The following is a 22,342-nucleotide window of genomic DNA, read 5'->3' as shown; positions in this document are numbered from 1 at the left end:
CATCATAAGAAACCATGGTTTCATCTAAGTCTAGTTTGAGGTCTGCAACTTTGGTAGCAAAATCTTGGGAGTTTTTGACGTGATGTAGCGTATTCCCAGCAAGAGGAGCCAGGATGGTGGCTAGGTGTTTGGCAATGTTATAGGTGACAGAGTTTATACTGCTGATGATAGGTCTGAGTGGAGCTCCTTCCTTGTGAATCTTGGGGAGTCCGTATATGAGAGGAACGGCTTCCCCAGGGTACAATCTGTAGTACAGAGATCGGTTGATGGCTTGGTCCTTTTCTAGTTGTTGCAGGCAGCTAACAACTTTCTTTTTGTAACAACTGGTGGGATCCCGCCTTAAGGTTTCATAGGTGGTTGTGTCGGTGAGGAGACTGGTCATCTTTGGGTGGTAGTCCGCTGTGTTTAGCACCACTGTGCATCTCCCTTTGTCAGCAGGAAGGATGGTGATGTCCCGGTCTCTTTGAAGCAATGTAAGAGCCCTCCTTTCTTGGCTGGTGAGGTTGGAGGGGGGTGCTTTTGCACTGGACAGAGCAGCTGATATCTTCAGTCTCTGCGAAATCAGAGATTTGGAATCAGTGATTTGGAATGTGGCATGATTGTTTGTATCAGACGGACTGGTTTGATTATCTCTATAACTGCTTATCTCCAGGGATTTTCATTTTCACAGTCTGTAGCATTAACTCAGAATAGTGTGGAAACAACTCTTAACCCCCCCCCAAATACTGTAAATAAATAAAAATCAAACATTGCTTTGTTTGAATCATATGGAAAACCACTTCATGCGAGCGTACAAACTTTTTTTGCAATACACACACACACAGTGGTGCTTGAAAGTTTGTGAACCCTTTAGAATTTTCTATATTTCTGCATAAATATGACCTAAAACATCATCAGATTTTCACACAAGTCCTAAAAGTAGATAAAGAGAACCCAGTTAAACAAATGAGACAAAAATATTATACTTGGTCATTTATTTATTAAGGAAAATGATCCACTATTACATACTGTATCTGTGAGTGGTAAAAGTATGTGAACCTCTGCTTTCAGTATCTGGTGTGACCCCCTTGTGCAGCAATAACTGCAACTAAACGTTTCTGGTAACTGTTGATCAGTCCTGCACACCGGCTTGGAGGAATTTTAGCCCATTCCTCCATACAGAACAGCTTCAACTCTGGGATGTTGGTGGGTTTCCTCACATGAACTGCTCACTTCAGGTCTTTCCACAACATTTCGATTGGATTAAGGTCAGGACTTTGACTTGGCCATTCCAAAACATTAACTTTATTTATCTTTAACCATTCTTTGGTAGAACGACTTGTGTACTTAGGGTCGTTGTCTTGCTGCATGACCCACCTTCTCTTGAGATTCAGTTCATGGACAGATGTCCTGACATTTTCCTTTAGAATTCGCTGGTATAATTCAGAATTCATTGTTCCATCAATGATGGCAAGCCGTCCTGGCCCAGATGCAGCAAAACAGGCCCAAACCATGATACTACCACCACCATGTTTCACAGATGGGATAAGGTTCTTGTGCTGGAATGCAGTGTTTTCCTTTCTTCAAACATAACACTTCTCATTTAAACCAAAAAGTTCTATTTTGGTCTTATCCATCCACAAAACATTTTTCCAATAGCCTTCTGGCTTGTCCACGTGATCTTTAGCAAACTGCAGACGAGCAGCAATGTTCTTTTTGGAGAGCAGTGGCTTTCTCCTTGCAACCCTGCCATGCACACCATTGTTGTTCAGTGTTCTCCTGATAGTGGACTCATGAACATTAACATTAGCCAATGTGAGAGAGGCCTTCAGTTGCTTAGAAGTTACCCTGGGGTGACCTCACTAACTATTACACGCCTTGCTCTTGGTGTGATCTTTGTTGGTCACCCACTCCTGGGGAGGATAATAATGGTCTTGAATTTCCTCCATTTGTACATAATCTGTCTGACTGTGGATTGGTGGAGTCCAAACTCTTTAGAGATGGTTTTGTAACTTTTTCCAGCCTGATGAGCATCAACAATACTTTTTCTGAGGTCCTCAGAAATCTCCTTTGTTTGTGCCTGTGAAGGAAATTTAGTGAATGAATATTCCTATTCTCTGTGTTTCTGTGTGTTGAGCTCAAGTGGCCTAGTGTACTGAGAAAAGTTGTTTTTTCCACATGCTGTAATCGCCTTTCTGTGCCCTTGGCTGGTGATAAGCAGGGTGTCTGAGTTCTCCCTAACCACGCATCTGCCTGCACATCCCAGAGCACGCCAGGTGCACGCTTTAACAAAGCTTCATAGAAAGCCTCGAGCCAATCGCGTACAGACACGAACAGTAGGCAAATGCCTTTAGAGTATAATAGATAACAGCTACTAAGACACAACTCAGAGTGCGCACTCCTGGCATCACTTGAAGTGGTGTCTTCTTCGTTTCCTGTTTTATATCTCTGTTTATGTAATCTACTATAATAAATAACTGAAAACACAACTGCTAAGCATTCTGAAGTGTTTATTAGAAGTTTCCATTACAGTGCCATGATACACTTCTACAAACATGTGTTGTGAAGATCAGACTTTGATAGATCCCTGTTCTTTAAATAAAACAGGGTGCCCACTCATACCTGATTGTCATCCCACTGATTAAAAACACCTGACTCTAATTTCACCTTCAAATTAACTGCTAATCTTAGAGGTTCACATACTTTTGCCACTCACAGATATGTAATATTGGATCAGTTTCCTCAATAAACAAATGACCAAGTATACTATTTTTGTCTCATTTGTTTAACTGGGTTCTCGTTATCTACTTTTAGGACTTGTGTGAAAATCTGATGTTTTAGGTCCTATTTATGCAGAAATATAGAAAATTCTAAAGGGTTCACAAACTCTCAAGCACCACTGTAGATAGTTATAATGCTCTGTTTTTTGGTCTTCCTAAATGTTTAGTCAACAAACTTCAGACTATCCAGAACGCTGCAGCCCAGGTTATTTACATGAAGGGCAAATATGATCATATAACGCCTGTCTTACAGGAGCTGCATTGGCTGCCAGTTGAACTTAGAATTTTGTTCAAGATTAATCTACTTACTTTTAAAGGTCTGAATGGTCTTGTGCCTACCTACAAGAGCTTTTGACAGTGTATAAACCTAGTAGAAACTTACGTTCCTCTACTTCTGCTATCCGGCTTGTCCCAGTCTCCTACAGACTGAACAGTTATGGTTTTAGGTCTTTTTCTTCACATGCTCCGTTTCTTTGGAATAAATTACCTGACCATGTGCACATTTCTGAGAACATTAATGTTTTCAAAGCCAGACTTAAGACACATTTTTTAGGCTTGCTTTTAATCTATAGGATTTTTTTTTTAGTTATTGAATTATTATTTACTAGTTTGTGATTGTAAAGCACTTAGAGCATATTTGTATAGGTGCTAAATAAATAGCATATTATTATTATTATTATTATTATTATTATTATTATTGCTACAGTTAACACTCTCATATACTCCATGTAGATTTGTTGAATTAGGACTCCAGACTTGACTTGGACTCTAATACCAGGATCAGCCTACACAAATTTATCCTAATTTTGACATGATTTTGTTGTAGCTGACAAATTTCCAGCGTTAGACCTGATTATGAACTTTAGGAATGACGAACGGACCTTGTAGTGTGACATAATTGAAGAACAGCGATGTGGCCATGACACTTTGATGAAAAGTCTAATCTTTCAGATTTTTTTGTATTTCCTCACCTAGTTTGACAACTCCTATGATGTGTTCTTTTATAGCCATGATCGACAATTTCTTGACTCCCCTTCCTGATGACACGCAAGGATATGAATGATGATTGGTCGGGGTCAAACTTGTGTTGCCAGACTCCCAACCAAAGTGTGGCAAGAATTTATAGCACTATTATTGCCTAATCTGACATGGTGACCATCGTGAAAGACAAAAATATTCAGTAGTCTGATAAGGTAAAGACACAAGACTTGACTTGGTATTTTATTACTTGTGAACATCTCTGGTAGTTCAGAGTGTCTTTCCCCCCACATGCCACAGCTGTGACCCAAAATAAAAAATAAAATTATTTTTGCTAACCTTTCCAAAACGTGATTTTTAAAGGGTTATAGTGTTGGAATCCAATGGATTACATTTAGATGAAATAATTCAAAACATTTCACTTTTGTAGACTCAACTTTCCTAAGTCTCGTTATCAGATTTCACCCTAAAAGCAGCCCATGTGGGCAAATTACATCAAAGTAATGTTACAGTGAGAAGACTGTATTTTTGATTTGACACAATATTAATTTTCAAGGTGTTACAAAGAATAGAAATGAATAACTCTGCTTCTTGTGTGCTGAAGCAGTTAAACATCACATGTTATCCACACCCTGGGAGGATCTGTGTGAAGTCTGAACATGTAGGCCTGTTGCAACCTGTGTGTGTGTGTGTGTGTGTGTGTGTGTGTGTGTAGTTCAACAGAAGCCATGGTTTAACCCTTCATGACTCTCGCTCCATACAGTCAGAAAAACACATTGGACATCCTGAAGCTGCCTCTCTGCTGCACTGAGACGTGCTAACGTCCAAACTATCTGACACTGACGGCGGTGAAAACACACACACACTTGCGGAATGGCTAATCACATGAATGGAAAAGGTGAGTGACAGTCTGGTCTGTTTTCAAGAAGAAAGGGTCAGTGTTGTTATTTCTGAAGGTTGAGAGAAAGAATGACTGACATTACTGGTAAGGCAAGGCAAGGCAAGTTTATTTATATAGCACATTTCATACACAATGGCAGTTCAATGTGCTTTACAGAAGTAAAAACAAAAACAGTAAACAATAGAGAAATAAAATTACATAAAATAATTTTATCTTTATTCTAAAATAATTAATTAAAAGAATTAAAAGAAAATAATAAGAATTAAACAATAGTAGAAATAAAATATTAAAATGTGAAATGTGCATGCAGTCAATACACTGAAATTAGAAAAATGTATTTTTAAGTCACATACTTCAGGGAATTAACTGCCTAATCTGACATAGTAACCATGGAGAAATATTAAAAGATATCATGTAGTCTGATCCAGGCATAAATAACATTTGTTTGCTGTGTAGCAAGCTTCAATTCAATATCATTAGCTAACGGTAGCTGAAACAAACTTGAGAAATACACATAATGACTAGGATGAATGGACGAACCTGTCAGTAACCTAGTTTTACCCGATGGTAAATAAATATGAACTTTTGAAAAAAAATTATAGGTAATTTAGGGAATGTCTGAAGAATTAAAGTGTGCAAATTAAAGTTGCGCAGATGTGTGTGCAGCCACAGCCTCGTTGGACAGTATTCTCGGTTTTGTTTTCTCTTCTCTTCCTATCGAGGAATTTCACCTGACATCACAGGGTCACGTGACGCCCCGGTGTCCGCCATTTTGAAGGTCAAGCTAGCTAATGTCAACAACATAGTAGTTAGTATGTTACTGTAGCAATGTTTACGTTCAGTCATTTGGATGACTATTAAAACCTTTCAGTCTCAAGTTTTTCCTTTACTGGATTTACTAGTTTACTGTAATTATGATCCGGCAGCTATTTACACCGGATCCAGTGTAAATAGCTGCCGGAGCGCGTTCCAGCTTGCTCCCCCTCAAATTAAGCAGCGCGCTCCGGCTTGCTCCCGGAGTGCTCCGGCCGAGGTTCCGGAGCATGCTCCGGCTTGCTCCCCCTCAAATTAAGCAGCGCGTTCCGGCTTGCTCCCGGAGTGCTCCGGCCGAGGTTCCGGAGCATGCTCCGGCTTGCTCCCCCTCAAATTAAGCAGCGCGCTGCGGCTTGCTCCCGGAGTGCTCCGGCCGAGGTTCCGGACCATGCTCCGGCTTGCTCCCCCTCAAATTAAGCAGCGCGCTCCGGCTTGCTCCCGGAGTGCTCCGGCCGAGGTTCCGGAGCGCGCTCCGGCAGCTATTTACACTGGATCCGGTGTAAATAGCTGCCGGATCATAATTATAGTAAACTAGTAAATACAGTAAAGGAAAAACTTGAGACTGAAAGGTTTTAACAGTCATCCAAATGACTGAACGTAAACATTGCTACAGTAACATACTAGCTACTATGTTGTTGACATTAGCTAGTGCTAACAGCTAGCTGCTAGTACACTGCTACAACACAGACACCGACCCTAATAATACAGTTCTTGGTCATTGCCTGGTAACAGCAAATTTATAACGGGCCATGTCTCAACAGACTAAGAGTTATTTCAATGACATTTAATAACATTTTGTTTATCCTGAGGACCGAAAGTAAATGAAAATGTGAACAAACCTTAGCTGTAATAAGATGGCAACCACCGGCTCCAGGGACGACCCGCTGATGTAGGCATGTTACCCAGCCTGACACAAAATATTTGTAGGCATCCAAACTCTTATACGCTTTCAGATCAATACCTGTGTATGGCGATGGGTTTTTAACGACATAGGTATACAGATCATGTGGGCCGAAGTCAGGTAAAGATGAGGGCTTCATGTACTTCCGTATGTCAGTGAACAATCCTGGTGGAAGCAGGTAAATGTCGTTTTCTAAGCCTGCTAAACTCAATTTTTGCAAATACCTCTCCCTTTGCTCGCCCTGTAAATGCCCTACGTCGCTGGATAGTGAAGGTGTTTTCTGTATCTCGCTCCTTTTTCTTTTATGTTTTTCGTTTGTCGCCTTCCTCGCATTCAAACTGATTCGAGTCGTGACGTCCAAAATGGCAGTCTAACGATGCATCACATGACTTGGTCACGTGGGTGAAAAACCTCAATTTATGACGGTGGAACTCTTGACTGGATATTTTCTAGAATTGCAGCAACAAATGGTAGTTGCCCACTGCTGCAAACTTATGTGGGCATGTGTTAATTAGATGGTGAGATGCACTATTTATCTGGCACTATTCTGAATTTGGAGCTACTGTGGTTTGGCTGTGTGTGGGGTGGGGTGGGAGGTTGATGTTTTGCATTATACTAGAGACAATGCGATTAAAGATACTTGGCACACTGCAGTCACAACAGAGCACTATGGAAATTTTATTCATAGTGATTTCATGTATTTAATGACTGCAGGTGTGAAGCCGTACCTTTTACAGTGGGTTGGTCATGATAGACCCAAAGACATTGTCGGGTTGGAAATCTTGAGTAGGCCAATATACTAATCAGCATCTGTAGAAAATTACGTAATGTGGCTATTCCTATCTACCTATGGTGTGAGTAGTCACTCACTTATTGCTTGGATTAGACTACACAAATTCAGCCTGATTTTGACACGATTTTGTTGTGGATGACAAATTTCCAGCATTGGGCCTGAATATAACTATCAGGAAGGACAAACAGCCCTTATAGTAATTGAAGAACAGCAGTGTGGCATCTGGGATGCCCCATGACACCTTGATGAAATGTCTAGTCTGTGAGAATTTTTTTGTACTTTCTCGCCTAATTGGACAACTCCTATGACATGTTCCTTGATATCCACTGAATTTCTTGACCCTCCTTCCCAATGACACACAAGGATGTGAACGATGATTGGTCAGAGTCAAACTTGTAGTGTTGCTGATCTCCTGACCAAGACACAGCAAGAATTTATGGCACTATGATGGCCTAATCTGACATGGTGATCATTGTGAAAGACATGTAGCCTGATCTGGGCATAAGTAGCATTTATTTGTTGTGTATCAATCTTCAATTCAATATCATTAGCTAACAGTAGTTGAAACAAACTTAAGAAATGCAATGTTATTCCTCTGAATAAGGAATATTGTTTGCACTCTTTGCTCACCTGTTAGTTTTTTTGTGGTTAGTGGGGCCAAAGAACAGTTTGCTTTTGTGCTAGCTTGCTAAACTTGCTTGTTCCTATACAGCACTGACACTCCTCACTGTTGGGCAGTAAAGCAAATTTTACAGAGTTTACAATTTCCCAGAGATGACATAGTTGGAGTTCTGTTATTCAAACTAGCCCTCATCATCCATAACCGCTTATCCTGTGCAGGGTCATGGGCAAGCTGGAGCCTATCCCAGCTGACTATGGGCGAGGTGGGGTACACCCTGGACAAGTCACCAGATCTTCGCAGGGCTTACACATAGAGACAAACAACCATTCATACCTAAAGTCAATTTAGAGCCACCAATTAGTAGTCTGGTTAACACCAGACCATATCACAAGTGAAATATGGTCTGGAATCCGCCTATTGAATTTCTCGTAGGGGAGGTGTGGTTTACGATTGTCAATGGCCGTTTATTGGACGTTGCGAATGTCTATCATTTGGCGTATACGTAGCCCATGGCCAATCATGGCAGTTGTACCCGGTGACGTAGTTAGAGCGACGAAGAAGACGAAGAGGCGAAGAAGAGAAGGAAAGAGAAAGAGAAGGCAAAACAAAAATAGGAAAACAATGGCACTGAACGATTACTGCCGTTTGTGCAAGACAAATATGAGAGAAGCTGGTTTGGTTAGTTTGGTTCGTATCGCTCGCCGCCATGTTAAATGTGATCCATAAACAGTCCCAAATAAACTACAAGCTTCCGTTTGTCGAGTAGTACGCGTCACCGTCTTTCCACCCCCCCCCACTCTCTGATTGGCTCCCTAACTCAGGCGAGCCTTTAGACCATAGTTTCTATGCTGTCTTTTCAGATCGGAACGATTGTGCAAAGCAGCATGGGATTTCCCAGGCTAACCAATTAGCCAAACCTGCATGGCTTTGGGATGTGGGGGAAACTGGAGCACCCGAAGGAAACTGGAGCACCTGGAGGAAACCCATGCAGACACGGGGAGAACATGCAAACTCTACACAGAAAGGCCCCCATCGGCCACTGGGCTTGAACCCAGAACTTTCTTGCTGTGAGGCGACAGTGCTAACCATTACATCACCGTGCTGCCTCAAACTAGCCTATCACAGTAGAATTTACCAAGTCATTCAGTAGCACATGATATTACACTGGTAACTGCATTGACTACTACTGCTATTACTAGCCATTCCATTTCATTATCAGTGCTTTCCTCATTTTACGCCCTATATTTCCCCTCACCAAAAGGGTAATGGAGCAAATGTGTCATTTAACAGGGCAATGTGGTATCTTTTAAATTATATCAGACCGGGCGAGTAGCCAATAGACGCTAGGTTTTTGTTTTTCATTCATGAGGGTAGTAAGATGATTCTCAATAACTGAATCAGAGCGGTTGTTACTCTGTCAGTCATGTTTTTGTCTTAATACACGGAGGTGTTAGCCTTGTATAAAAAAATGTGTTGCCTTGGACACATGGGTGAGTGTACATCAATATGGCTTAGAAATGATGTTTTCTAACTGAAATTGTGACTTGTGATTTTTACTTGGACTGTTCTCACAATTCACTGAGCTCATGTTGATCCTTTTGCTGTGTAAGCATCCAATCATAAGTCTGTGAAACTGTTGAACAGTAATATATACCACTCAGATTCTTAAAAAAAAAAAAAAAAGCACTGTAGGGGTCCAAAGACATGCAGGTTAAGCTAATTGGTGGCTCTAAATTGACTGAATGTGGGTATGAATGGTTGTTTGTGTCTGTGTCAGCCCTTGTGATGACCTGGTGACTTGTCCAGGGTGTACCCCGCTTCTCACCCATAGTCAGATGGGATAGGCTCCAGCTTGCCTGCGACCCTGCACAGGATAAGCCGCTACAGATAAACGGACTGCAATTCAAATCCAATTGCAGTCTTTGCCATTTGTTACAGGATCTAATATACTTTCACGGATATCCAAACCACCATTTCTTTGCTGTTATTGGCCGAATACTTATACTAGGTATTGAAATGGTGCCACTATGTATGTCATACTATTGCACTATAATACATTCACATTGCACATTTATACATACTGTAAATATCATATTATACCATTCCATACCCTGTAATTCCTGTACATTTATATATTACACTTATTATGGGTGGTGAGAAGGATCCAAGAGCAGAACACAGACCGGTAAATCCAATAATAAAGACTTAATTGGAGTAAAAAATAAACCAAAAATAATCCAGAAAAAGCTAGGGACAAAAAAACGAGGTAGGCAAGGACAAAAAACGCTAGCATAAAAAAAACCAGTCCAGACAAAACACTTGAGACAAAAACATAGCACAACAAACGTGAAAAAAGACAAAAACGTAGTGCAAAAACTGTGACAAGAAACAGGCAAAACAGAGAGCAAATCCAAGAAGCAATAATGGCGCAGACACAACATGAAAAACCAACGAGACGTTCTGGCAAAGTCCCTGTCTGAGAACGGCCTTTATATTGAGGTATTTCACCTGACGTCACAGGGTCACGTGACGCCCCGGTGTCCGCCATTTTGGACGGCAAGCTAGCTAATGTCAACAACAGTAGCTGGTATGTTACTGTAGCAATGTTTACGTTCAGTCATTTGGATGACTGTTAAAACCTTTCAGTCTCAAGTTTTTCCTTTACTGGATTTACTAGTTTACTGAGCCAGCCAGCCCCGGAGCGCTAGCCAGCTAGCGCCAGCCAGCCAGCCAGCCAGCCCCGGAGCGCTCGCTAGCCAGCCAGCCAGCCCCGGAGCGCTCGCTAGCCAGCCAGCCCCGGAGCGCTCGCTCGCCAGCCAGCCCTGGAGCGCTAGCCAGCCAGCCCTGGAGCGCTCGTTAGCCAGCCAGCCCCGGAGCGCTCGCTAGCCAGCCAGCCCCGGAGCACTCGCTAGCCAGCCAGCGCCAGCCAGCCCCGGAGCGCTCGCCAGCCAGCCAGCCCCGGAGCACTCGCCAGCCAGCCAGCCCCGGAGCGCTCGCCAGCCAGCCAGCCCCGGAGCGCTAGCTAGCCAGCCAGCCCCGGAGCGCTAGCTAGCCAGCCAGCCCCAGCTAGCCAGCCAGCCCCGGAGCGCTAGCTAGTCAGCCAGCCCCGGAGCGCTCGCTAGCCAGCCAGCCCCGGAGCGTTCGCCATCCAGCCAGCCCCGGAGCGCTCGCCAGCCAGCCAGCCCCGGAGCGCTAGCCAGCCAGCCAGCCCCGGAGTGCTAGCCAGCCAGCCAGCCCTGGAGCGCTAGCTAGCTAGCGCCAGCCAGCCAGCCCCGGAGCGCGCTCAGTAAACTAGTAAATACAGTAAAGGAAAAACTTATAATGGGCCATGTCTCAACAGACTAAGAAGTTATTTCAATGACATTTAATAACATTTTGTTTATCCTGAGGACCGAATGAAAATGTGAACAAACCTTAGCTGTCAGTGAACAATCCTGGTGGAAGCAGGTAAATGTCGTTCTCTAAGCCTGCTAAACTCAATTTTTGCAAATACCTCTCCCTCTGCTCACCCTGTAAATGCCCTACGTCGCTGGATAGTGAAGGTGTTTTCTGCATCTCGCTCCTTTTTCTTTTATGTTTTTCGTTTGTCGCCTTCCTCGCATTCAAACTGATTCGAGCCGTGCCGTCCAAAATGGCAGCGTCACATGACTTGGTCACGTGAGTGAAATACCTCAATACACAGCAGAGCAAACCAGGAAGTGAATGCCAGCAAGATGGAAGTCCCATCCCGGATCTGGAATAGTGCTGAACTGGGAGATAATAAATATCTGGAGTGGAAGTCCGGGGCGGAGCATGACACTTATGTTATTTACTGCTATGCACTTCTGGTTAGATTCAATTTGCATTTCGTTGCCTTGTACCTGTGACATGTGCAATAACAATAAAGTTGAATCTAATCTAATCTAATCTAATCTAATCTAATCTAATCTAATCTAATCTAATCTAATCTAAAGTACACAAATGCATTGTACATGAAATACACATGACATGATTTCATTTATCACTGGTGGGCAATCCCAGAACACTGTGCAGAGGATGTAATTACAGAAATAAATCTATACAAAATAATGGTATTACATTTGTATACACACATGCTGTGAGGAGAAATATTGTACTTCTGTCACAGTCCGGTCCAGTCCATCCATGCCTTAGATTGTGGGACTTCCATGCCGGCTCCAGGACAGGAATTCAGTTCTGCCTTGCTGAAGGCCATTTCCTGAAGCGGCACTCCCACACCTGCTACCATTCCTCTCCCATCAGCCAGGGCTTTTTAAGAACTGTTTGGAGCTACTCCATTTGCCAGACTGTCTCTTGTAGACTTTCCTCGCCTCGCTACAACTCATTGGTATTGTGTCCTCTTGATTCCCGCTGACTACCGCCTTTTGCCTGAGCCCTATCATACCTTTGCCTTTCTGCCATCTACTTCATTAAAGAAGTTTTCTCTTTACACTGCCTGTTTTCTGAGTCTGCTCTTGGGTCCTCACTTCACCTTAGCTCGCCACTTCTGACAGCACAGTCTGGCCAACATGGACCCAGCAGATTTCACCCAGCTAAGAACAGTGGTGCGGAAACAGGGAGCTCTCTTTGGGATCCACCAACAGGACATCCAACAGGTGAATCAAAACCTTGTCGCCATCTCTGACACACTCAATCTTCTTGCCACTCAGCTACAACAAGCTTCAAATAACGTCTGCTCCTACACAACCCCCTCTACCTACCACTCCTCCAGCTCCTGCTCCAACTCTCTTCAGAGAGCCGAGACTTCCCACCCCACAGCCATACAACGGAGAACCAGGTACCTGCAGATCATTTTTATTTCAATGCTCGCTAACCCTTGAGCTTCAACCACTGGCCTTCCCTACAGAGCATTCCCGAGTGGCCGACACCATCACTCTCCTCACTGGCAAAGCTAGGGAGTGGGGAACAGCTATGTGGGACGCCAATGCACCATGCTGTGCCAGCTTCAAGGATTTCACAGAGGAGATAAGGTGAACCTTTGATCGCTCTCTGTGTGGCAGAGAGGCAGCAAGAGAAATCATGGGGCTGCGGCAGGGTGCCCGGTCCACTTTTGACTATGCGATTGAGTTTCGCACTTTGGCAGCATCTTGTGGCTGGAAATGAGTGCCTTGTTTGATGCATTTTTGAATGGGCTGTCAGACTCCATCAAGGATGAACTAGTCTCACGAGAACTGCCACCTGATCTCCCCGGTCTTATGGACCTCGCCAGTTGTATTGACTCCCGGATCAGATAGTGGGTGAAAGAGAGAACTCGGACTAGTTTTGCTCCCCTTCAGCCTCTCATTCCTTCTGCTGAGCCAATGCAGGTAGACCGAGTCTGCATCTCACCTGAGGAACGATAGTGCCATCAGGATATGAGGGCATGTTTTTATTGCGGACAGCTGGGGCACTTCTGCCAATCTTGCCCTTTAAAAGGAAGAGCCCACCAGTGAGTTTAGGGGCCCTGGTGGGCAATGTCCAGAATCAGCCCCCTACAGATCAACTGCTACTCCCAGTGGTCATTATCCATGGCAATCAGCCCCACGACCTCCAGGCGCTCATTGATTCAGGGGCTGATAGAAACCTCATCTGCTCGACCACCGCCAAGTGCCTGGGGATTCCACTACTGGCTCTGAACCCGTCCCTCACTGTCCTGACCCTCAACGGTACTGGTCTGACCACCATCACTGATAGAACAGCCCCGGTCACCTTAAGAATTTCTGGCAACCACTCTGAATCCATCCAGTTTTTTGTCATGAGTAATCCCCATGTGCCTATAGTTCTTGGTCTGCCCTGGCTAACTCTACATAACCCCCATGTCAACTGGACTAACAACACCATATTAGGATGGAGTCAATTCTGTTTACTGTCATGCCTGAGATCTGCCCTCCCTCATGCCGAGCTGCTCCAGTCCACCATTGGTGAATATCCTGACCTCTCTAATGTGCCTCCTGAGTATAATGACTTAAAACCTGTGTTCAGCAAGTCTCAAGCTGTTTCCTTTCCTCCCCATAGGCCCTATGACTGTGGAATTGACCTTCTCTCTGGGACTGCACCACCTAAGGGGCGACTTTACTCTCTCTCTCTCTCTTCTTCTGAAAGGCAAGCCATGGATAAATACATCACCGAGTCCTTAGCAGCTGGAATTATTCATCCCTCCTCTTCTCCTGCAGGGGCAGGATTCTTTTTTTGTGGAGAAGGAGGACAAATCCTTGCACCCTTGCATTGATTACCGTGGGCTAAATGACATCACCATCAAAAACCGTTACACCCTACCTCTCATGTCTACGGCATTTGAGTTACTCCAGGGAGCCTAGATCTTCACCAAGCTAGACCTGCGTAATGCTTACCACCTCGTGAGGATCAGGGAAGGGGACAAATGGAAGACAGCATTTAACACCCCCACGGGCTACTACGAATATCTCGTGGTTCCGTTCGGCCTGACTAATGCTCCCGCAGTTTTCCAGGCCCTCGTTAATGCTGTCCTGAGGAACTACCTTGATGTTTTTTGTAGGTGCATTTGATAATTATTAAGTGATCGCATTAAATCAGTCTCATTAAATTTGAAGGTTAATAATTAAAATGAATCAATCTCATTTGAATCGTTTGAAGTGAATCACTCAAGTGAATTGAATCAGTGAATCATTCAAAGTGAATCATACCATTAATCCTGGTGCTTAATAATAAATTACCAAACAGCTAAATTATGGTATATTCCAAATTATTATTGATCACTTACCATATTACATAACTTATATGCACCTTTTTGAATTCTTTGAGAGATTGGGTGACTTCAAGGATATTTTTGCACAACAATAAAGACACAGTTTGTTTAATAAATGAATTTATTATAACAAAGATAAAAATTGGATAATCAATATATACAAGCAGTGAGGTGTGTAGGTGTGTGTGTGTGTGTGAGAGGAGGCCTAGCTTGGTTGCTAGCTGAGACAAAGGAATTTTATCTAAGTAGAACAAAGGATTAGCTCTGTTGCTAATGTGTGCTTGTGTGTGTGGTCTGTGTGTGTGGAAGGCCTTAGATTAGGCCCGTGTGGCTAAGCTAAGAAGGGTGTGTTTGTGAGTGGGGGAGGGACTGCCATGTGTGGAGACAAAAGGCTAGCTCTGTGTAGCTAACCAAGGTGTGTTTGAGCACGTGGTAGGCCTAGATTAGCTTTGTGGAACAAAAGGATTAGCTTTGGACGCTAATGAGCCAAAAGAAATTAACCATAGGCTAATTTCACTCACTTATAACAGTATTGAATCCACTGAAACCTTGATAAGGTCAAAATGTGTGATAAGGAAATTAAAGTATTAGTCAGAGAGGAGCATGCACAGCCTATCTATTAAACAATTGAGAGAACATAGAACCAAAATAAATCAACATGCTGCGTGTTTAACAGTGTAACAGATAAACCTGGGTTTAAATTCACACTATTTCAATAAAAGCTAAATTCCTAAGACTGATCTTTATTATGCCCAAATGCCAAAGTCTTACTTAATATTCTTTAGCAAGATATGAAGAGATATTCGCTGTTGTAGAGCACGTGAGTCGATTCCGTGAGTCGATTCCGTGGGCAGAGAACTTCTCTTGATCCGACGCGTCGTGGCTCGTGATGAGAAAAAAAGTCTCTGATTAAAATTAATGTGCACAGCGCTTCAATCAGGAGGAATTATGGTCGCTCCTAATTACAAATTAAAACTGTGTTTGGGCAGCAGTCATGACGTCACTTCTAATACGAATAAACCGGTTGTAACTCAGGTTGAGTTTAAAGATCGCGCGACTCTGGAGTTTACCTTGGGCAAGGGTAAGAAAGAAATTGCGCTAAATCGTGGATCTTGCAAGAAAGAAAAAGACATCTTTATCTGGTTTTCTGGTGGAGGGTCTCTCTTTTCTGCGTCCAGATGGCTTGGATCCAGACACCAGAGAGGAGGAGCTAGGAGTTCGCAGGTTGTTTTATGCTTTCATGGCGGACACTGTAGATGATTCCGCCCCGGCGTGACACAGGTCAACGTGGAAGTGGGCTGATGGGAAATGTAGTTTCTTAGTGGAATGTACCTACAGTCCCCCTTTTGGTCTCAGGGGTATGATGGAGTCGTAGCACTGAGAGCACAGTACCGTATAGTCCACATGTCTGTAGTCCTTGAGGTAGCCTTGCTCTGCACAGTCCATGGTGTCCTGAGAAAATTGTGTAAACTCATGAGTTCCAGTAAGACAGTTGGAGGCAGAGGCATTTTGGGCATGTACTCACTATAGGCATTTTGGGCATATAATCACTCTAGCTAACTAGGTCAAAATCATATCAAAAAAAAAATTAAACAGTAAACATGAAACATGTAGTGTTTAATTTCCTATGCATAAAAAAACAAGAAAAGAGAAGATATGTTTTTTGGAAGGAAAGAAGTATTAGTGTTTGGGGTTGGTGCAGAAGTGGGCTGATGGGAACTGTAGTTTCTTAATGATATTGATGATATTGATTTTTTTTTCCCCGCTCCCTTGATGAACACCGCATCCACATCAGGCAGGCCCTTCAGTGATTCCTGGAAAATAAACTTTGTTAAGGCAGAGAAATGTGAGTTCCATAGAAGTTCTGTCTCCTTCCTGGGTTTCATTATCTCCCCCACACAGATTCAGATGGACCCTCTGAAACTCAAGGCAGTTGCTGACTGGCCCACCCTGTTCTCTCGGCTACAACTCCAGCAGTTTCTTGTGTTTGAGAATTTCTACAGGCGATTCATTAGGAACTTTAGTACAGTGGCTGGGTCCCTCATGGCTCTAACTTCCACCAAGGTCCCTTTCAGCTGGGAGGAAGGGGCTGAGAAGGTGTTCGAGCTCAAATGAAGGTTCACGTCAGCACCTATACTCATCATTCCAGATCCGTCCCGGCAGTTTGTGGTGGAGGTTGATGCACAGCAAAATCCCCAGTGTTGAATTAACACTCAGAGTGTTTATATAGGTCCAATTGGACCCAAATTAACTCTGAAAGTGTTAATTCAACACTGAGGAATTTGCTATGTGCTTTGGAGTCAGGGGTGGGGGCCATATTGTTCCAAAGATCGGCTAGTGACAACAAGCTTCATCCTTGCTCCTTCTTCTCTCATGGGCTTTCCCCCTCTGAGAGAAACTATGACGTTGGCAATAGGGAACTGTTGGCCATTAAACTGGCCTTGGAAGAATGGAGACATTGGTTAGAGGGGTCAGACCTTCCCTTCATCGTATGGACAGATCACAAGAACCTTGAATGCCTCAGGACTGCCAAGCACCTCAATTCTTGTCAGGCTCAATGGTCTCTTCTTTTCTCGCTTCAAGTTCACACTTTCCTTCTGCCCAGGCTCTAAGAATGGTAAGCCCGATGCCTTGTCCAGAATGTTTTCTCCCCTCCAGGAGGAATTGACCTCCCCTGAGACCATTCTTCCTCCATGGTGCCTGGTGGGGGCTGCTCTGTTAGAGGTGGAAACCCTGGTCCAGAAGGCCCATGAGCAGGACCCAGGGCCCAGTAATGCACCTCCTAACCATCTTTTTGTTCCTGTTTCTGTGTGGACACAGGTGTTGCAGTAGGGTCATGGCTCCAGAATGGCATGCCACCCAGGAGCAGCCTGGACTCTGGCACTCATCCAACAACATTTTTGGTGGCCATCCATCAAGGAGGATGTCCAGAGGTTTGTGGCAGCTTGCAACATCTGCACCAGGAACAAGACTGGCAACAGACCCCCTGCCAGCCTGCTGAGACCCCTTCCTGTTCTCCACCAGCCCTGGTCACACATAGCCCTGGATTTTGTCACAGGACTCCCCAATTCAGGTGGCAATACTTGTATCCTCACTGTTGACCATTTTTCTAAAGCTGTTCATTTTATCCCTCTGCCCAAGCTTCCCACCGCCAAGGAGACTGCCAAATTGCTGATACTCCATGTTTTCTGTCTACACGGACTCCCCTCAGACATCATATCAGACCATAGACCCCAGTTCTCTGCCCAATTCTGGAAGGCTTTCTGTAAACTCATTGGTGCTTCTCACAGTCTGTCTTCAGGTTTTCACCCTCAGACCAATGGACAGATGGAACGGGCCAACCAGGAGCTGGAAGTGGCTTTCAGGTGCATGGTGTCCAAGGATGCTGCCTCCTGGAGCAAGACCCTTCCTTGGATAGAGTACGCTCACAACTCCTTACCCACCTCTGCTACAGGTCTTTCCCCCTTCCAGTGCTCTTTGGGTTACCAGCCACCACTCTTCCCCATCCAAGAAGAAGTCGCCATGCCCTCTGCCCAGATGTTTGTGCACTGCTGCAGGAGAATGTGGGCATTAACCAGGAAAAAGCTCCTACATTCTGTCAAGATGTTTAAAGAGTAAGCCGACAAACACCACTTGGCAGCTCCCACCTATTGGGTGGGGCAGCGGGTAATGCTCTCCACTCACCACTTGCCCCTCAAGATGGTCTCCCGCAAATTGGCTCCCAGGTTCATAGGACCTTTGCCCGTCTCCAAGGTAATTAATCATTGCTCTGTAAGACTGTCTCTGCCCATAACCATGCACTGTATTCACCCAACTTTCCATATCTCCCAAGTCAAATCCCTTGTCTCCAGTTCCCTGTCCCCACCCTCCAAACCCCCTCCTCCTCCCAGGTTCATAGATGGTGGTGAGGTCTTCACTGTCAGGAGGTTGCTGAAGGTATGACGCCGAGGCAGAGGACTCCAGTACCTGGTTGATTGGGAGGGGTATGGTCCTGAGCAGAGGAGATGGGTTCCTGCCAGGTTCATCATGGATCCCCGCCTCATCACAGACTTCCACCAACAACACCCTGAGGCACTTTCTAAGGCGCCTGGAGGCACCCATTGAAGGGCAGGGGGTACTGTCACAGTCTGGTCCAGTCCATCCATGCCTTAGATTGTGGGACTTCCATGCCGGATCCAGGCTGGATCCAGGACAGGAATTCAGTCCTGCCTTGCTGAAGGCCATTTCCTGAAGCGGCACTCCCACACCTGCTACCACTCATCTCCCATCAGCCAGGGCTTTTTAAGAACTGTTTGGAGCTACTCCATTTGCCAGACTGTCTCTTGTAGACTTTCCTCGCCTCGCTACAGCTCATTGGTATTGTCTTCTTGATTCCCCCTGACTACCGCCTTTTGCCTGAGCCCTACTGTACCTTTGCCTTTCTGCCATCTACTTCATTAAAAAAGTTTTCTCTTTACATTTGTCTGTTTTCTGAGTCTGCTCTTGGGTCCTCACTTCACCTCAGCTCGCCACTTCTGACAACTTCAGGAACCAACGTGCAACATACAACCCTGAACTACATGTGGTGCAAAGAATCGTGACAAGATACAATAAAATCTACAGCTCCAGCAAAAACACTGAGTACACCACAATATAATAAATACTTGATACATTTCAGTAAATGACAAAGAATGCAGTATCTACACAGCACATTGGGAGAATCATGAGGCAGTATTAAAGATCCAATCATCTAGAGAATGGAGAAGAATGCTTTAACAGTGAGATGTTAAAAAAAAAAAACAAAGCTTAAAATGTAAGTGAAGAAATGAAAAAAGAACACAACTTGCATCTCAAATTAACTGCATGAATCAGAGGGACATGTTGTGCAGTAGGTTGTTGTTACATGGGAGAGCATCCTGGTTACAATAGTGTCAAAATATTTGATCCTCCTCAAAATAATTCAACAGCTCATTCCTTCCATTTGTGATCCAATAAGACATTATAGTTCCATGAGGTATTATGACATTTATGGAAATCATATAAAATGTTGATTTTTATCAAAGATGATTCGTTTGTTGATACCAGACATTAACATTCCACCCACCTTGAGGTGAGCTATATTTTGGACAAATCATATTGTTGAACTTGCTAAAGTGTTAATAATTTAGATATGTGCTCTGCCCTAGCACATTTTCTGCCTTTGTTATATATATTATTTTTCTAATATGCAGAAAAGACAACTATAATAGGGGGTGAAATTGTCTGTCATATTAGTTACCTCTGTTTCCAAGTGTAAATTGTAGTTCGTGACCAAGCATCATGTATTTTTAAATAAGTAATTTGTATTTTGATGTGTTTCTCATGCTTCATTTGTTTTGAATTGGGTAAATATTCTATAAATGATTTTTAAAAGACATTTACATTTAACATGATTGCGATTTTCGCTGAATAAATTTAATTACAGATTTAATTAATTAATTTACAGATTTAAGTATGCTAGAGCATCAGGGGCATTTGGTGTATGTATATAATGGTCAGAGTTTGAACCACTATACTGAAGCTCTGTCAGTACTTGAGGAACATACAGTGAAATTAGTATGTACCTAATGGCAACTTTAATCTACATTATCATTATTATGCCATATCTGATTACTTAATCATACAGTGTTTATTAATTTAACTGACACTTTTTCTCTGTCTCTTTGTCATCTCTCTCTGCAGTGTCTTTCCTCAAGCACAATGCTTCAGACTTCCAGACAGAACATATCTCCCAAGAATGCATGGACAGCTCCGATGATGAGTTTTTTGATGCCCAAGGTTAGTGTCACTTTTATTCCACTGGTGTCCAGAATTAATTTCTCAAACATGTCTCTCTCTGTATGTGCATTTCCAGCTCTCACATACATGGGCATCAATTGCTGGCTCTATTTTAATGAGAACATTATTTGAAAGATAGTCAGGCTTAGTCAGACCAAATTGCCATGCTCAGTATAGTCAAAGGAGTACTGCAGATAATGCAGTTAATAAAGCTTTTGAAACACATCCTGTCTGTTCACTTTGTGTCCTGGTAGATGTTCGATACCTTGTATATAAAAACTGTCATACTCCACTTGTGTTGTATTACGTCGCTGTCTAATCTGAATCAGCATCTGTGTTTCAGGGTTGTTATTGATAACTGAGATGAATGTATGGCTTAGCAGAACAGAGATACTGGCAATACTATATTTTAGGTGATATGAAATGCTGCAAACACTAATGCAAGAATGTATTCTGTCCTCAAAAGATCCCCAGTCTGGATTATATAACTATTGGTAGGAAACATTTATGAGATTCAGGAACCTCACCTGAATCTCATAAATGAGCTGAGGCTGGATGTCTGCTGGTATAGAGACAGTAAATAGAAGTTAGTACTGTATGTGGCCAGTAAAAGCAGACTTGCTGAAGCTGTAATATCCATTTAAGTCATTCATCTTCAGTAAATGTTTCTGGTCAAAGTCTTGGTGGATTTGGAGCCTATCTTGGGAAAAGTATATGAAGTGGCAATACACCCTGGATGAGATGTTAGAGCAGTGGCAGGACACAATTTATATACACATTTACACACTCTTTCACAACTAGGGGCAGTTTAGAGTCACAATCCACCTAGGCATGCCTGTAGGAGGTGGGAGGAAAGTAGAGAAACCCACATGGACATGGGGAGCACATGCCATAACTCACACAGATAGTAACATATTCTCAGGATTGAATTGGGAACCCCGGAGCTTTGAAGCGGTGCTACTTGCTGCAGATCCACCTGTTGATCCAGAAGCAGATACGTGTAAACTCAGTACTGACCACATTAGAGACTTATTTCTATTGCTGTGTGGAAGTCTCAGACAAAATACCTGTCTATGGCTTACTGCAGTAAAAAGATTGATACTCCATTAGTCATGCAGTAAGTGCCTACAGCAGTTTCTGAGGTTGCTATGGAACTCGTACAAGTTGCACACTTTGGTAAATGCAAGGGCATGATTTTAAGTATGAAATTTAGAAAAGAATTAGTGTAAAACTGTATTAGTGCTTTATATATACAGTGAATTCATTGGATTCGTTCACTTTGAACATTTTCATGTTTTATACCATTGCAATCTGAAAATGAAATGGACATCTTTGGAATTTTCTACCATTTAATTTATATAATACAGGGTGTTTCAAAAATTTTTTATATTATTTGAGATGTAAATATCCCAGAAACTACATACTCTAGGCAAACGAAACTGAACAGGCTTAATGTTGAGCAATATAATATTTATTCCTCAAAATTTGAATGAGAAATTCAAAGGTATGTGGAGTCCATGAACGATTTCACAAATTTTCAATATGCATGCCACCTGAGACACGGCACACGTCAAGTCGGTAGTCCAGCTCCTGCGAAACACACTGCAGCATGTCTTTAGTAACAGTGCATTTTTAGAGAATTCTCTCATAAATGCACACTGCACAGTCTTGTTCGACTGTGTTCGAGCGTACTCTAACAGACAAAACGCCTTTTCTTTTCCAGTGAATGGCATTTCTATATCTAAAAAGAAAAAAAAAACATTAAACATAAAATTTTGATGGGGTGGCGTAGTGGTTAGCACTGTCGCCTCACAGTAAAAAGGTCCTGGGTTTGACCCCAGCAGCTGGCGAGGGCCTTTCTGTGTGGAGTTTGCATGTTCTCCCCATGTCTGCGTGGGTTTCCTCCGGGTGCTCCGGTTTCCCCCACAGACATGCAGGTTAGGTTAACTGGAGGATCTAAATTGACCGTAGGTGTGAATGGATGTTTGTCTCTGTGTATCACCCCTGCGATGACCTGGCAACTTGTCCAGGGTGTACCCCGCCTCTCGCTGGATAGGC

At 43.4% G+C, this 22,342-nt stretch overlaps 1 protein-coding gene across 8 annotated transcripts in view; it reads left to right on the top strand.

Annotated features, from left to right (window-relative positions):
• Positions 1 to 4,468: 4,468 nt before the first annotated feature.
• The window catches only part of LOC132901549 (membrane-associated phosphatidylinositol transfer protein 3-like), a 111,718-nt gene continuing 93,844 nt past the window's right edge, over positions 4,469 to 22,342 (top strand). For 6 of the 8 annotated variants that reach the window (XM_060944010.1, XM_060944007.1, XM_060944012.1 and 3 more), the window contains exons 1-2: positions 4,469 to 4,635; positions 20,189 to 20,284. In XM_060944010.1, coding sequence (XP_060799993.1) covers positions 4,611 to 4,635; positions 20,189 to 20,284 — 121 coding nt within the window. In that variant the 5' untranslated portion in view covers positions 4,469 to 4,610. Of the gene's footprint in view, positions 4,636 to 17,308; positions 18,242 to 20,188; positions 20,285 to 22,342 lie in introns of those variants that run through there. The other 2 variants (XM_060944013.1, XM_060944014.1) reach the window with 2 other exon arrangements.

The sequence above is a fragment of the Neoarius graeffei genome, chromosome 17 (genome assembly GCF_027579695.1).
Source record: "Neoarius graeffei isolate fNeoGra1 chromosome 17, fNeoGra1.pri, whole genome shotgun sequence".
Taxonomy (NCBI): Eukaryota; Metazoa; Chordata; class Actinopteri; order Siluriformes; family Ariidae; genus Neoarius; species Neoarius graeffei.
This window is presented reverse-complemented; position numbering and strand designations above follow the sequence as displayed.